We start from the raw sequence: 13,144 nt of genomic DNA on the forward strand, positions 1-13,144 counted from the left end.
GTTCAGCAGCCTCATGGCATGTTTCCTAGGGGGAACCCACACGGTGGAAAGATTCTGCTTGCAACATTTGAGCAGTCAGCATTACAGAGACAGTTTGGCTAAAACAGAATTGGCTGAGGTCTCTTCTCTCATGCATTACTATAATTAAGTTAAGAACCTAGTGCAGACTCTGTCTTCAGTTACATCAGGGTCTGATATTCCTTCCTGCCTTTTGAGGAGATGAGATATAAATATTAAGATTAATATGAAGAGAGGCAGGCTGTACAATTACTTCTGGCACACTCAGAGCCTGAACATGAAACACATTTAGTAAGACTTTGAGATGGCATTTTTTTATGGACGTGTTCATAACTGTTGCAGAGAGACAGCCCACATAGGAATTAGTAAAAAAAAGATTACAAAATGCAGTGCTCTCTAAACCAGCTAAATTAGGTTTGTAGTGATAATGAAATAAGTCAAAACATATTTCTGGCCTGTAAAGTAATTAGGTATAAATCAGGCTAAACAGAGAGGGTAAAATTGTGTTCCAAAATGTGCTGGTCTAAACACAGACTAATGGCATTAGTGTAATTAAACACAGGGCACATACTCTTAAGCAGGAAAGAGCACATGACTGCATTTTTCAGAGAGGGATTACCAATTAAAGGACCATCTACATTTCTGTATGAGGGGATACAGACTCCTGAGTCAGTGATATAAAGTTTCAAAAAGAACCTGCATTGTCTCTTATCTTGAGAGGCTCTAATATAATTTTTTTGAGAAAGAAAGACCTACTGGTTCACCTATGGGCCCTGGTGGTCCGAGGACTGTATTGTCTTCACCTGGGTAGCCCTAAAACAAAGGTAAACATTAAAAAACATTAAATTGGAAATTCAACCTTGCTTACAGTGCACACGTGTTCAAAGTCTAATAAACTCACAGAGAGCATACTGTATAAAAATGAGTATGAAGCTTATGGTTTTAAAACAGTGGAAAAGGTAGCTCCATTTTAACATGCACCTAACTGTCCCAAAGACATTTAGGATTGAAAAAGCTAAGTGTCTGCTCTATTTTGAAAGGCAGCTATATAAATAAAAAAAAGATATTTGAACAATGTCCATGTAATCATTTCTTTAGTTAATGAAAAAAAGGCTAAACAGGATATTTGACAAGATGAAAAAAAAAAATTTCTTCCACTGTTTTGAGAAATATACTTAATATAGACAAACAAGTGAACAAAAGATTCCAACATTCAGCCTGAACTCTATTAAATTTTAAATATGAAACAACAGGTATTGAAACAAATAGACAATAGTTTATCTATTCCAGATGATATTTAACAATATTTAACGCAAAGAAGCTCACATTTTAACTATAATTAAGGGTTTCCAAAGTGCACCAAAGTTCTTTTCCAGAAGTGATCAAGCAACCTAGACTCCTAGCTCCCAACAATTTATTTTTCAGTTATTGTTTCTGAAAATTATATCAGAACCTATTTATAACATCAACCACTAATTGCCTATTAGCAATATTCATTGCAAAACTGGCCCTAACAAAAGAATGTATTCCTCTGTCAGGTGCAGCTCCAGATTAATCTTCACAAAGGGAATCCCTGTATCTGCTCGGGGCCACAAAGACGTCAGGTAGCATGCAAATCTCTTTGCAGGATTGGAGGCTTGAAAGAACAACAGCAAAATTAACACTAAAAGAGCAGCACTGAGGCACCATTCTGCCCCCAGCGCAGTTCTTTGTCCATCTAGGACTTTCAGCAAAATCTGTGGGTGTACTCACCGGCTTAAAGCTAAGTAACTACTTAGCTGGTTCTGCGCTGAGCGTTTCTGTCAGCAGTGCTCCCTAAAGGCAGTGGTGCTATCTGATACAACGGAATGTGTTTCTTCCAAGGGGTACCTTGTGTTTTAAAACCTGAAACATTTCAACTGTATAATTTATAGCGGAACTCTGCCTCTGAATGATCCATTTCCCCAGTTTTGCATTTCTTTTCATATTCTCTCATAATACCAATAAATATTGCAAATGGTGTCTTTTGCTGCATGCTGTGGAAAAACGGAGAGCATGCAGTAACATTTCCTCCCTGTCTAATTACTCAAACTGTAGGACAGTATAATCCTTCTTCATACCTTTTCTCCTTTGGGTCCTGGGGGCCCTGGGGGCCCTGGAGGACCCTGGTGACCCTAAAGAAGCGAACAAAACAAAAATGAGTTCCAAAAGAAAGAAAGAAAGAAAGAAAGAAAGAAAGAAAGAAAGAATTAATTCCAAACTTTCTTTTAGCTGCTTGTTATTATTATTTTTTTGCTGCTTGCTAATAATGCTAAATAGTGATGCGGCTCAAAATTAATGGGCACAAACAGAAAATGTATTGTGTATGCAGGAAAATCTCTGTGCACAGTGGGAAACCAATGGTTCTGGTGTGGCTTGATACAGGTGAGGGGAGACAGGCTGGTTCTCACTTCAGGGTTTCTGTTCGGAAAAAGACATGGCAGTCTGGTCTGTAAGAGCAGGACTCAATCCACCTATGATGATGATTATAATTATTTTTCAGTGAAAGCCACAATACCTTTATGCCCTCATTCAATCAGTTTGTTACTGAAAGGGAAACTTCCTGGACAGACAGTAAGCAGAGGTGGTGGCATTTGCTGAACTCTTTATCATGAATAGCTGTAGTGGTTTTACACGAACTTTATTTACAAGGGGTAAGATAGATAGGACAAACAAGGGTTTAAATCCGGTTGTGGTAAAAAACAACTGCTAGTGAACTCAGAAAAAACCCAGTCATCGTTGCAGAAGGCTAACATTTCTGAGTAGGCAATCACGTATCATATGAACACAATGCACCTGACATGCCTGAAGATATTTGTATATTCCAGATACAGATCTCCATAATATTTGAAATTATTTAGAGTACCACAGTCTTACATAGGGATGTGTGTGTACATGAATTCAGTAAAAAAACTTACCCCATAACCTGGAATTCCTGACTCTCCTTCAGGTCCCATTTCTCCCAGGGGTCCCTGTTAAATGCAACAGTCATTGATAGAAAAATGAGCTCCCTTGTGAAATGTTACTATAACCCCTACTTTATAAAGTTATCACTTGGAAAAATCTTCAAATATTGAGATTTGAGACCCACAGACAACTTCCCTGTTAGGTCCAACTTCATTTCGTAAAGAATACTGGGCTTTTCCCTGTTCTGTGGAAAAAAATGGTGAACATTTTCGGTCCTAACCTTATAATCCCTGTGCATAACTAAGATTAAAACAATCTGAGCTTTCAGAGGTGCGGAGGAACTCTGTTTTATAAATGCTAAGTCTGCCACAAGAAGCTGAGGGTGATCCTCACCCTGGTAAGTTGAGTCCTCTTGAAAATACTGGCCGTTAGATAGTTACTTTACTTCTGTACTTCATGGGTTCAGGGACACAGTGCTGTATTCAGTGGGCACAGCATTGGGCCCTGGAGTGATGAGATGGACACGCTGCTCACTAGTGTGGAGGCTGCACGTGTCTATACATTTATCACAAAGTGTGGAGCAAGCCTGGGGAGCTTGTGGTGAAAGAAGCTCAAAGTTAACAGCAATACCCCTAATACAGATAACTTTGGATCAGGTTCCCATTCAACAGGAGTAGCAGTCCTCATCTGAAATGCTTTGTTTCAGCCATGGCTAAGGCTTATTTTATGTAATAACAAACCCCATGATTTCTGTTCTTGGATCTGGAAAGGTCTGAGAAACAGCCGCAGCAGAGAGGTTTTATGTGGACTGTGAGGCTTAAGTATCCTATGGCGTGTCCTGCCATCCTGTTCCTTGGACTGTCTGATCAGGAACCTGACCAGAGCCTTCAGTCCATGGCCCAGGTTTCTGTCAGGAAAGACATACAGGTCTCATTCTGATTGCAAAAGACCAGGGCGTGCATCAGGACTCACAGGCTGGGAAGGACACTGCCTGCATTTCCAGCCACCTCAAAAAATACTTAAATGTGCTACAGTTTGTGACTTAACTCTTGCCATGGAGAGACATGATTCTGCTAAACCAGAAATACACAAGCTTTTAAATAAGCATGTTTTGTACAAACCAAGGGACCTCGAGTTCCTCTTGCACCTTTGGGACCAATTTCTCCAGGTTGGCCATAGTCACCAGCAGGTCCGATTTCTCCAGGAGGACCAAGCTGCCCCTTTTCCCCCTGTTGGTTTATTGCATTAAAAATGATAAAAGATTAATACTAAGTTTCAAAATGCATTTTATGCTTAAAGTGTGTAACAGCATTATTTAACAGGAATATTACATTTACAGATATAATTTATGGTAGTAGTTCTTAGAATGTCTGAACCCAGAACTTTGCAGTGAAAAAAAGCCTCTGCTAAAGCCTATTATTGTTTTATTTTGGCCAAAGCTTAACATTTTTTTGATAGCAGCAGAAACTGTTATATTGACTGCAGAATCATGACAATTCTACTTGTTACAGCTAGCAGAAAAAAAAAATGGTCTTGAAGCATAACATAAAACAATGGTTCAATGGCATAATTTTGTAATGTGAATTCAAGTTTCAGATAAAAGGAAGGGAATTGGGGAAGATGAAAAACCCTACCTTCTTTCCTAAACGGCCCCTTTGCCCTGGATTTCCCGGTGTTCCTTCAGGACCCTTTGTTAGAGAGAGAAAAGATTGAGAAAGGCCTGGAAACAAGTTTAAACTGTGCTCCAAACTAGGTAACTAAGCAGGCTTTTGTAATGCAGAGGGGTGGGAGGAAAAATATCCTTAACTGTGGCTATCAGCGAGGTTAGTAGGAGTGTTTGAAGTTACAGTAGAAACAAGAGGGCAAGCATCAGGGATCACTTATCAAACTAGTGAAAATGCACTGAAATATGGGGGGGAAAATCCAATAAATCTTGTTCACAAAGAAAATACTACTTCAGGAATAAAATTGCTTCAAGACAACCACTGGATTTAGAGAAACACAATCACAACCAGAAGAAAATTAAAAAATCCTTGGGGCTGTCAAGTGCGAGGAGTAGGGCCCTGACACAACTTGCTGTAGAGCGGAGACCTAACTCAGTAAGTGCTGGTGCCTACCACTGGCCAGCTCTAGGCACCTGTGTAATTGGGTGTGCTGCCTGCAGGTGAAGGATGCTATGGAGCTACAGCCCTGCTGCCCTCCAGGTCACTTCAAAAACTGACCCTCCCAAAGGGCTGGGTGTGTCCTCCTGTCCATCCCTCCAGGATGTGTCCACTGTTCACTGGTTTCAATGTACCCCAAAGATCTGAGTTAGAGGAGGTAATTTAGTTAAAGGGAGATATATTTGTTTGGTTTTTTTTTTAATTTTCGAGTCATTGTGGTGATAAGTCAGTGTAAATATAGTTTAAACTCATTTGTGATACTTATTGCTTTGTAGGCTTTTAAGGAAAATTGTAATAATTATAATATTACTCTCACCCCCAATAAAACCCTCAGACAATTGATTATAGGAAACCAATTTCCATGTTTAAACCGGGATGTTATGATCTGTCCGCATCCCTAGAAGAAGGTCAAACCAAAAGTGTGATGCGAACACTCCCAGGGAGAAGGAGTGGGGAGGGAGGCAGCTCTGCAGCCGCATTTGGAATGTGTGGAACAAAAATGTGAAAAATCCCCTGCTAACCACATCCTCCCAAACACCGAAATGCCACTCACGAAGGCACAGCAGCACTGCTGATGTTTACTGTGTACAAGTATAATTATATACAATGTAGGTATGCCTGGGCTGAGCTGTTTTATGATAATTTCAATGTATGAAACTTCCGAGCGTCTCCAGAACTACCAATCGAAAACAGGAAAAAAGTCAGGGTATCATTGTATCAGAAACAAAAACTGTCCTGCAGCACACTAAGTGCACTGACAACTAAAAGAACATTTTTTATCCTTCACTAGGAGAATAGTTGACTGTGAAGAACCCAGAACTAAAGATAGCAGATTGTAACACTGATGCTTAGAGGACAGAGGGGACAGATCTACAGCCATTGACAGCTGGTCCTCCACCTAATGTTTACTCAGACTCCATGATCACAGAAAAGCTACAGAGAAGGCAGCCAGAGGACAGCAAGCATGATGATCTTTGGTAAGGAAATCTGATGTCTGACTTGATGCTAAATACTCGCTTTGGAAACTGCTCCAAAAATACTACTTTGCATTAAAAAGTTGCACACAACTTCAACACAATAGATTTTATAGATGGAGTTTAGTTTCTAGGAGTGATGCCAGAACAAATATGTGAACTGTTCTAACAATGTTGATGACAGATCGCCATGCTGGTTTGCGTTTGACTTGTGCATGCTTGCTGCAATACACACGCTTGCATTCCTGTCTGTCTGTCTATGGCAACTGCTGCTCTCATGATACGTCTGTTAATTCCTTTCGCAGTAGAACCGAAGTGATGTTAGTTAAAGAATGTCTTTAAGAACAAGGTGGAATAATGAAATTCTTTCTTTCTTCTCTCTCCTTACAGTATATGCCTTCTTACAGGGCAACTGACACGTAAGAAGAGAAGGTCCACCCAGGACATGACATCACACCACAGCACAGAGCTATCACCCAAAGTAGTGCTGCCCGGCATAATAGACCCTCGTTTCTGGAATCCAGTTCCAGTGCAGGATGGACAGCATCCATAACATGTAAAAATGTTACTTTCAGAGCTTCCTTTTGTTGTTAAGGTTTATTAAAAGGAATGACAGCTAAGCATGTATGTGGTAAGAACATTAGCACAAAATCTTGAATTGGAGCAAATCTTGTGTGCTCTAAGATCTAATGCTTCACCATTTACCAGCTGCTCAAAATGGCAGTTCTTTGCCCCAAGGGACTTTGAATCTAAACTAAAAACTAGATAGCGCTGGGACAGTAAACAAAGCCATGAGTAGGAAAAGTGATACAAAACAATGAAAGGTCTTACAGCATAATTTACGGCATTACGTGAATCTTGACAATTCCTTGGGTGTTTTTAAAAGTTAACAGATCATCTAATACTTTGAGATGGCTTACAGTCTCCAAATGAAGGTGAGGATAGAGACTAATAGGTGAGGATAAAGACTAATGACAGAGGGTTGTCTGGAGAGGAGAGATGTGAAGTGAGAGGCTCCAGGTTGCATAGTGTATGTGTCTGGATGACAAATGCTGTGGAATCACTATCTGCTAAGAGGTCCCAAATTTAGGATAGGGCAAACATTTGCATCCTCTCTCTACCAGCCCTGAAAAGCTGAACCACATAGAAAAGGGAAGCAAGCTAATTTAATGATAATCTCTAACTGCAATAGAAAATCAGAAAAAAAAAAGGTAAGAAATATTAAAAAGGAAATAGTTCCTAAAAGCAAATGAACAAAAGGTCCACTTAAACCTGATAACACTTACGGGAATGCCCATTATGCCAGGTTCACCAGGGGGTCCAACAATACCAGGTAACCCCACCTCTCCTTTTTCACCACTTTCTCCTAGAAGTCCCTGCTCTCCAGGGTCTCCCTAAAACAAAACAACAACAACAATAAAGCTTACTCAAGCTGCTGCTACAGAATTACTTATTCCTGTCAAAAGTGAATTCTGAATCCTCAAGTTTGACAAAAAGCACATGAAAACTGATAGGAATCTTACCAGACAAATTCAGATCAGGCTCCAAGTTAGGGCAAAGCCCTTTCTAACTCATTCATACACACCTACAGCCAGCTTTTGCCTCACCCATTGCAACGGCTTGGGGTGTGCTCTGTGACATCCCTTGTCCTAGCACCTGCCACAGTCCCCAGCACAACATTGATCCAGTGCAGGGAGTGGAGCAGCCTTGGACTTGCTCCCTCCAGCATGATAACCGTCATGGAAATAAGCTGTGCTCAGTTCTTCAGCTTGCTTTTCTCTGTCAAGCCATTCGAGTTCACAGCCCTTGCAGGGTAGGTATGTGCCTAAAAGGCACAGAAAAGCCTGCAATGTACCAGGCTCCTATGCTGAAACTAAGTGCACTCGCCTGGGCTCTACTGACCTGATGAAATAGGAGAAAAAAAGGAGATTTGAGTTCTTAAGCTAATATGACTGCTTTACATCTGCTACAAAATCTGAATGTACCTTTGGGCCATCTTTTCCTTGAGCACCATCTTCTCCTGGAGGTCCTGGTTCACCCTTATAGAAAGGAGCAGTTGAAAACAAAGTTATTGCCTAAACTTCTCAACACAGAAGTATTGCCTTGAAAGAACTCAGACTAGTTTTACACATGCTTATTATCTTTTGGACAACTTTTATGCTGCTGTTACAGTTTATTTATCTTCATTTTCCACTGTTCACAGTGACAGAGTCACATCCCTGTGAATCTCGAGCACGGGAAAACATAAAAGATGATCAACATCAGAAAAATGAGGCAAAACTCTCCATAAAACACTGGAGGTTTGGACAGTGGCACTGAGATTGATTGGTTTTGGAGCAAACATATAATTACAGTCACCTCAAAAATACACCTATTCTGTCCTGAAACTTCCCTGTTTATGTGGATAGCTACTATTATTGGTATGGTTAGTGATTCAGTTTAGGGCCCTGAAAAACTCATCATTTCTAACAGTATCGGCACCATGGCATTTCAGAATATTTGCCTTTCTCTGGTAAAGACACTGGCAACTTGCAAGTTTGAATGCAGACAGTATAAAAGCAAAAATGAGCAGCCCTATACTAAAAACACAGTATTTCTGGCATAGTCGTATGGTTAAGTCCAGAGCACCCACTGTGGACCAGTACCAGGAATTACTCTTCTTCACGGACAGGCAGATTTGTGGAATGCACCTTGCTGGAGATTTTGGGCAGGAGAAAAACATGACAGCAACGAGCTAATGGAACAAGAGAGCTCCATGGGTAGGCTGAAGTCTGAAGTGATATAGATTATGCTCTTTTAAAAGTGTTCTGGATAAAATCTGTTTCTAGAACTTCAAAAGGTTTTTTTCAGCCTTCAAATGTAGGTAACTGAGTCAGATAAGTGGAGTAGGACAAAGAGGAAGAATAAGCAGGGGCACAAGTGTTTGGTAAAACCAGAGGCCAAGTGAGTCATCCGCAGCACCAGCAGCAAATCAGCTGCTTTAGCTGGTGGTACAGAGAGATACTTTGCTCTGTTGAGCCTGTAACATTCCCATTATCCCACCTCGACTGGGTATCCGTACACAGCATTACTGCATGCTGTCATCTCAACAGCCGGGCTTTGGATTTCATGCTCAAACCACTTGTTCATGTCTCTCAGTAACATGCGACACTTAGATATTTCAATATTACAATTAATACTCTTTTAAACTTGCTACAATATTACCAATTTTTATTTTTTATTTCAAAAAGTATCAGAAAATATCTTCTCATTGAATTCTTCTGATAAATTCAGTTTTCTCATTTCTGACACATTCGTTACAAACTTTTCTTTTTTGAAGATTTGCACCCATAGCTTACCCTTAAACCTTGGTCACCTGGTTCTCCAGGCTTCCCAGCAGGTCCAATGTCTCCCTGGAACATCATAAGAAAGATAAATCACTGGATTTTAAGGGACAATATTTCTGACTATGTCAGGGTTTACAGACAATGCAGTCATCATGGCAATAACAGTACTTATTAATGGCTTATTTCTTGTATCACTACCTACTTGGTTAGTGAATCAGATCACTTGGATGTGCTTTTATGGAAATTTGAAGATTTAAACAGTACAAGAGAGAATAATTTCAACATTTACCTTTGCACCTGGTTCGCCCTGCAGGCCAGGTTCTCCTTCGGGGCCAGGAGGTCCCTGTATGGCACAAGAGTTATTGTTACACATGTTCACCACCAATAATTTTGCAACTTCCAAATAACACAGCCAAAATTGCAACAGAAAAATGGCATGAGACACTGGGAAAGATGCATGTCTGAAAAATCATATTAAAACTATGCAGTTCTTTGTACTTACCAGGGCCCAACAGACGAAAGGAAAGGAGGGTAACAGGAGGAGTTCAGGAGCTGCAGTGTGGGTCATGAATGTATTCAAGACTCAGCAGAACTACTAAGCCTGTACCTTTCATCGTAAATTACTAGCAGGCCAAGCAATCATCTATCTTTCCTAAATCTGACTGACAACTTCATCGCTGTTTAGGCTTGGAGCCAAGCAGATACAGCCTTTGGAGAACAAAGCCCTTTTTGGAGCCTTCAGCCCTTCAGGAACTAATGGTATCAGATTGCTTCTGGTAAAGTTTGTATTTAAACCTTTTTTTAATAGTCAGTCAAAAGACTAGATTTGGGGTGACTGAGGAAGCACGTTTCTTGGAATAAACCAGATCCCTTCTGTTCTAAGTGAGCTCATCCCTCAGCTACTTCATTGCAAATGTGGCTAATAAGCTCTCATAATTCTTTCAAAGAGATAAAGAGATATTAAAAACAAAGCAAAAAATAGAAGTAAAAGTTAGCAAGAAGACTGCCTGCAGCTGCTTTTCTTCATCTTCCATTTGCAGGGACATATGATTAATACTGTTCAGCTGTCTAACTGCAAAGAGAATGATGCTTCCAAAAAAGAAAAAAAGTCATCTGCTCAACTAAATGTTTGCCTTCTAGGTGATGATGTCATGAACATAAGCCCAAAGACAGTGCTTAGAACAGAAAAACTTATTTTAGACATTTTTTTTTATTGTAACAGCTTTAAACAAGAGAGTCTCTCAGCAGCTCATGGTATTTAGGTCAGCTGCAGGTAATGAAAAAATACAGTTTCTAAACACATCGTCCAGGATCATTCAGTTGCTTGAGTGTTTGTAATTACTATTATTAAAAGCTCACCTCAAAACCCGTTTCTCCAATAGGGCCAGCATCCCCTGGTTGTCCTCTTGGACCCTGGCATTAAACAAAATTTTGGATGTATCATTCAATTAACATTAAATTACATTGACCTGATGACTTCTCTCCAGAACTCTTCTAGTTAGCATAAAGAAATGTATTTCAATGTCTTTCTGAATCCAACCATGTACGTAAGTACCATGATGGTATACAGTACCGAAGACCTCATTGCCAATCTTGACACTGAAATAACGGGTTTAAAATAATAGCACAGATGTCTCCTTCTTTTAGGCCAAAAGTAAATTATTATCTAAACTAAGCTCTCCTCTTGATTAACTGAGACTTTGTTTAATTAAGGTTTGTTAGACTGTCTGGTTTGCTTTGTGGAAAAGCCTACAGTCTGGTATGGTACTGAAAACAACTACTGTGTGCTTCGCTACAGATTTAGCAATGTTTATACAGGACAGTCACTGAGGTGTAATGGACTAAAGGCTGGAGCCTTTTTCGTAATATTAGTTACTATACTACGATCGTTTTCTTATAAGCCCTACCATAAGTAATACATTTATTGCAGTAGCACACAGGAATCGTTTCCTAAAGTGGCGTGCTCAAATTCTCTGCACATGTTCGATTGTCCATCTCTGCTCACAGAGTGGGATTTGTGTGTTGCGGGGTAGAGGTTGCCTGTAACTGCTTACAGCCGATTCCATAACTGCTGTGAACGTATGTAGAGACAAATCAACCCTCTGGATGTATCCAGTCTTTGAACTTTCAGAAAGTTCTTATCCATTTACCCCTTTGGGACTCATCTGCATTTACGTATGTTCTAAAGTCAAAACATTTTGTTCATCTATTATTCTCATGTAAAAGAAAGATGCTGCTACCCATATTTATGGCAGCAGCCTTTTAAGCAAATATTTACTCTTTTTTGTTTCTTCCTCTTACAGACTATGCATGTGGTTTTGGTCCTCCTGAGTCGGTAGCGATAATGTAAGTATATTCTTCCATTGTAACAACAATATAAACTGCGTATTACTGAGAGGATTTCAGCAGATGCAAATATTTTACCCTATAGCTCCATTTACATGTGGACAACTGAAACTGCAGTTAATTCCCTTCTGAGAATTCACTTGGTCCTAAACTAAGTCCACTGGTTTTCCTTTTGCAGCAACTCCACGGTATGACACGAGGCAAGCGTCACAAAGCTCAATTTTGATTCACGAGTCGAGTGTTTCTTTGTAGTATTACCACGGAGCTAAGTCTGCCAGATTGGTAATGTATCTTTCCTCTGAGACTTTCAGGGAACTTCAGAAGCCAAAAACGCATAGCAATATAGGGACTCCTTTTAACCATTAACAACAGGCAATTTGCAAAGGGAGATTTTATTGAAGTGTCTGACTAGTACAAAAAGTTAAGAGTAATTTAGATCAAGCCTGTTACCACAAATAGTTCTAATTGCTTATGTTTCTCTGCTCCTCCACCGATAATTAGGGTTTTTCTGCTCCGTGCCAAACTAGTGACAGGGCCAGAGAAACAGCTTGAGCAGCTGGCTTTCATCTAGTGACCAGCTGACAGAAAATGAAATCAAGCTGCTTGGATGGGCAGTTAAAAAAAGAGCCAGGCGTTTCATTTTGTAACACCTTGTGTCATTTTCATCACCTCTTTCTAACTGCACAGACCATTTTCTGAAGACATTTTACTCTTTCAGCACTTGAAAGAAAAGGTACCCTATTCACAGGATAAGCTCTTCTTACTTCTGACTCTGCACGCATAGATTCTACAATAAGCACAACAGAAACGCAGGCTGCTCAAGAGCAGACCACACAGATTAGATAAGGCTGACAGTTATTCTATATATGTGAAAATTCAGACTTGACCAGAAAATGGCAGAAATTTCATGTATAAACCTTGCACTTCAAGGCTCTTGGATGTCACAATATGAAGATTTGATAAATGAAAGAGACAAAGTGACAGGAATTCAATAATAACAGTTACAGAACACATGTTCTGTTGAAATATTTTGCCAATTCCAAGTTGGCAGCTCAAGATAAGGTGGCAGTTAAAGCCAAAAGAAAATTTACCAAAATAAATGTTGGTATTTTTCTAGCCCCCAAAAATGTGCAATGGCTTTCTGTAAGCATGTCAGCCTATTGATTAGTAGAAATAGTATTTAATAACATTAGAAATAGTAAGAATAATTAGAAATAATATACTTTATATCAACAGTTCACTTTCAAGATTTAAATGAATTATATATCATTTGATGTGCAAAATAACTTTCCAGAAGGAATGAAAACACACAATTTTAGACGAGTCTGCTAGATTTCTGCACTATAAACCTGCAGCCTTTCTCCCAAGTCCCCCTAGGAGAGCACACACTCTT

General features: G+C 39.8%; 1 protein-coding gene across 1 annotated transcript in view; it reads right to left on the minus strand.

Moving 5' to 3' along the window:
- The window catches only part of COL24A1 (collagen, type XXIV, alpha 1), a gene marked incomplete at its 5' end in the record, with an annotated part of 121,755 nt that overhangs the window by 23,572 nt on the left and 85,039 nt on the right, over positions 1 to 13,144 (minus strand). Inside the window, 10 exons of the mRNA XM_010145348.1 lie at positions 775 to 831; positions 2,118 to 2,171; positions 2,955 to 3,008; positions 4,065 to 4,172; positions 4,578 to 4,631; positions 7,366 to 7,473; positions 8,065 to 8,118; positions 9,418 to 9,471; positions 9,695 to 9,748; positions 10,765 to 10,818. Of these exons, the coding sequence (XP_010143650.1) occupies positions 775 to 831; positions 2,118 to 2,171; positions 2,955 to 3,008; positions 4,065 to 4,172; positions 4,578 to 4,631; positions 7,366 to 7,473; positions 8,065 to 8,118; positions 9,418 to 9,471; positions 9,695 to 9,748; positions 10,765 to 10,818 (651 nt within the window). The remainder of the gene's footprint in view (positions 1 to 774; positions 832 to 2,117; positions 2,172 to 2,954; positions 3,009 to 4,064; positions 4,173 to 4,577; positions 4,632 to 7,365; positions 7,474 to 8,064; positions 8,119 to 9,417; positions 9,472 to 9,694; positions 9,749 to 10,764; positions 10,819 to 13,144) is intronic.

The sequence above is a fragment of the Buceros rhinoceros genome, unplaced genomic scaffold (assembly GCF_000710305.1).
Source record: "Buceros rhinoceros silvestris isolate BGI_N320 unplaced genomic scaffold, ASM71030v1 scaffold8241, whole genome shotgun sequence".
NCBI lineage: Eukaryota > Metazoa > Chordata > Aves > Bucerotiformes > Bucerotidae > Buceros > Buceros rhinoceros.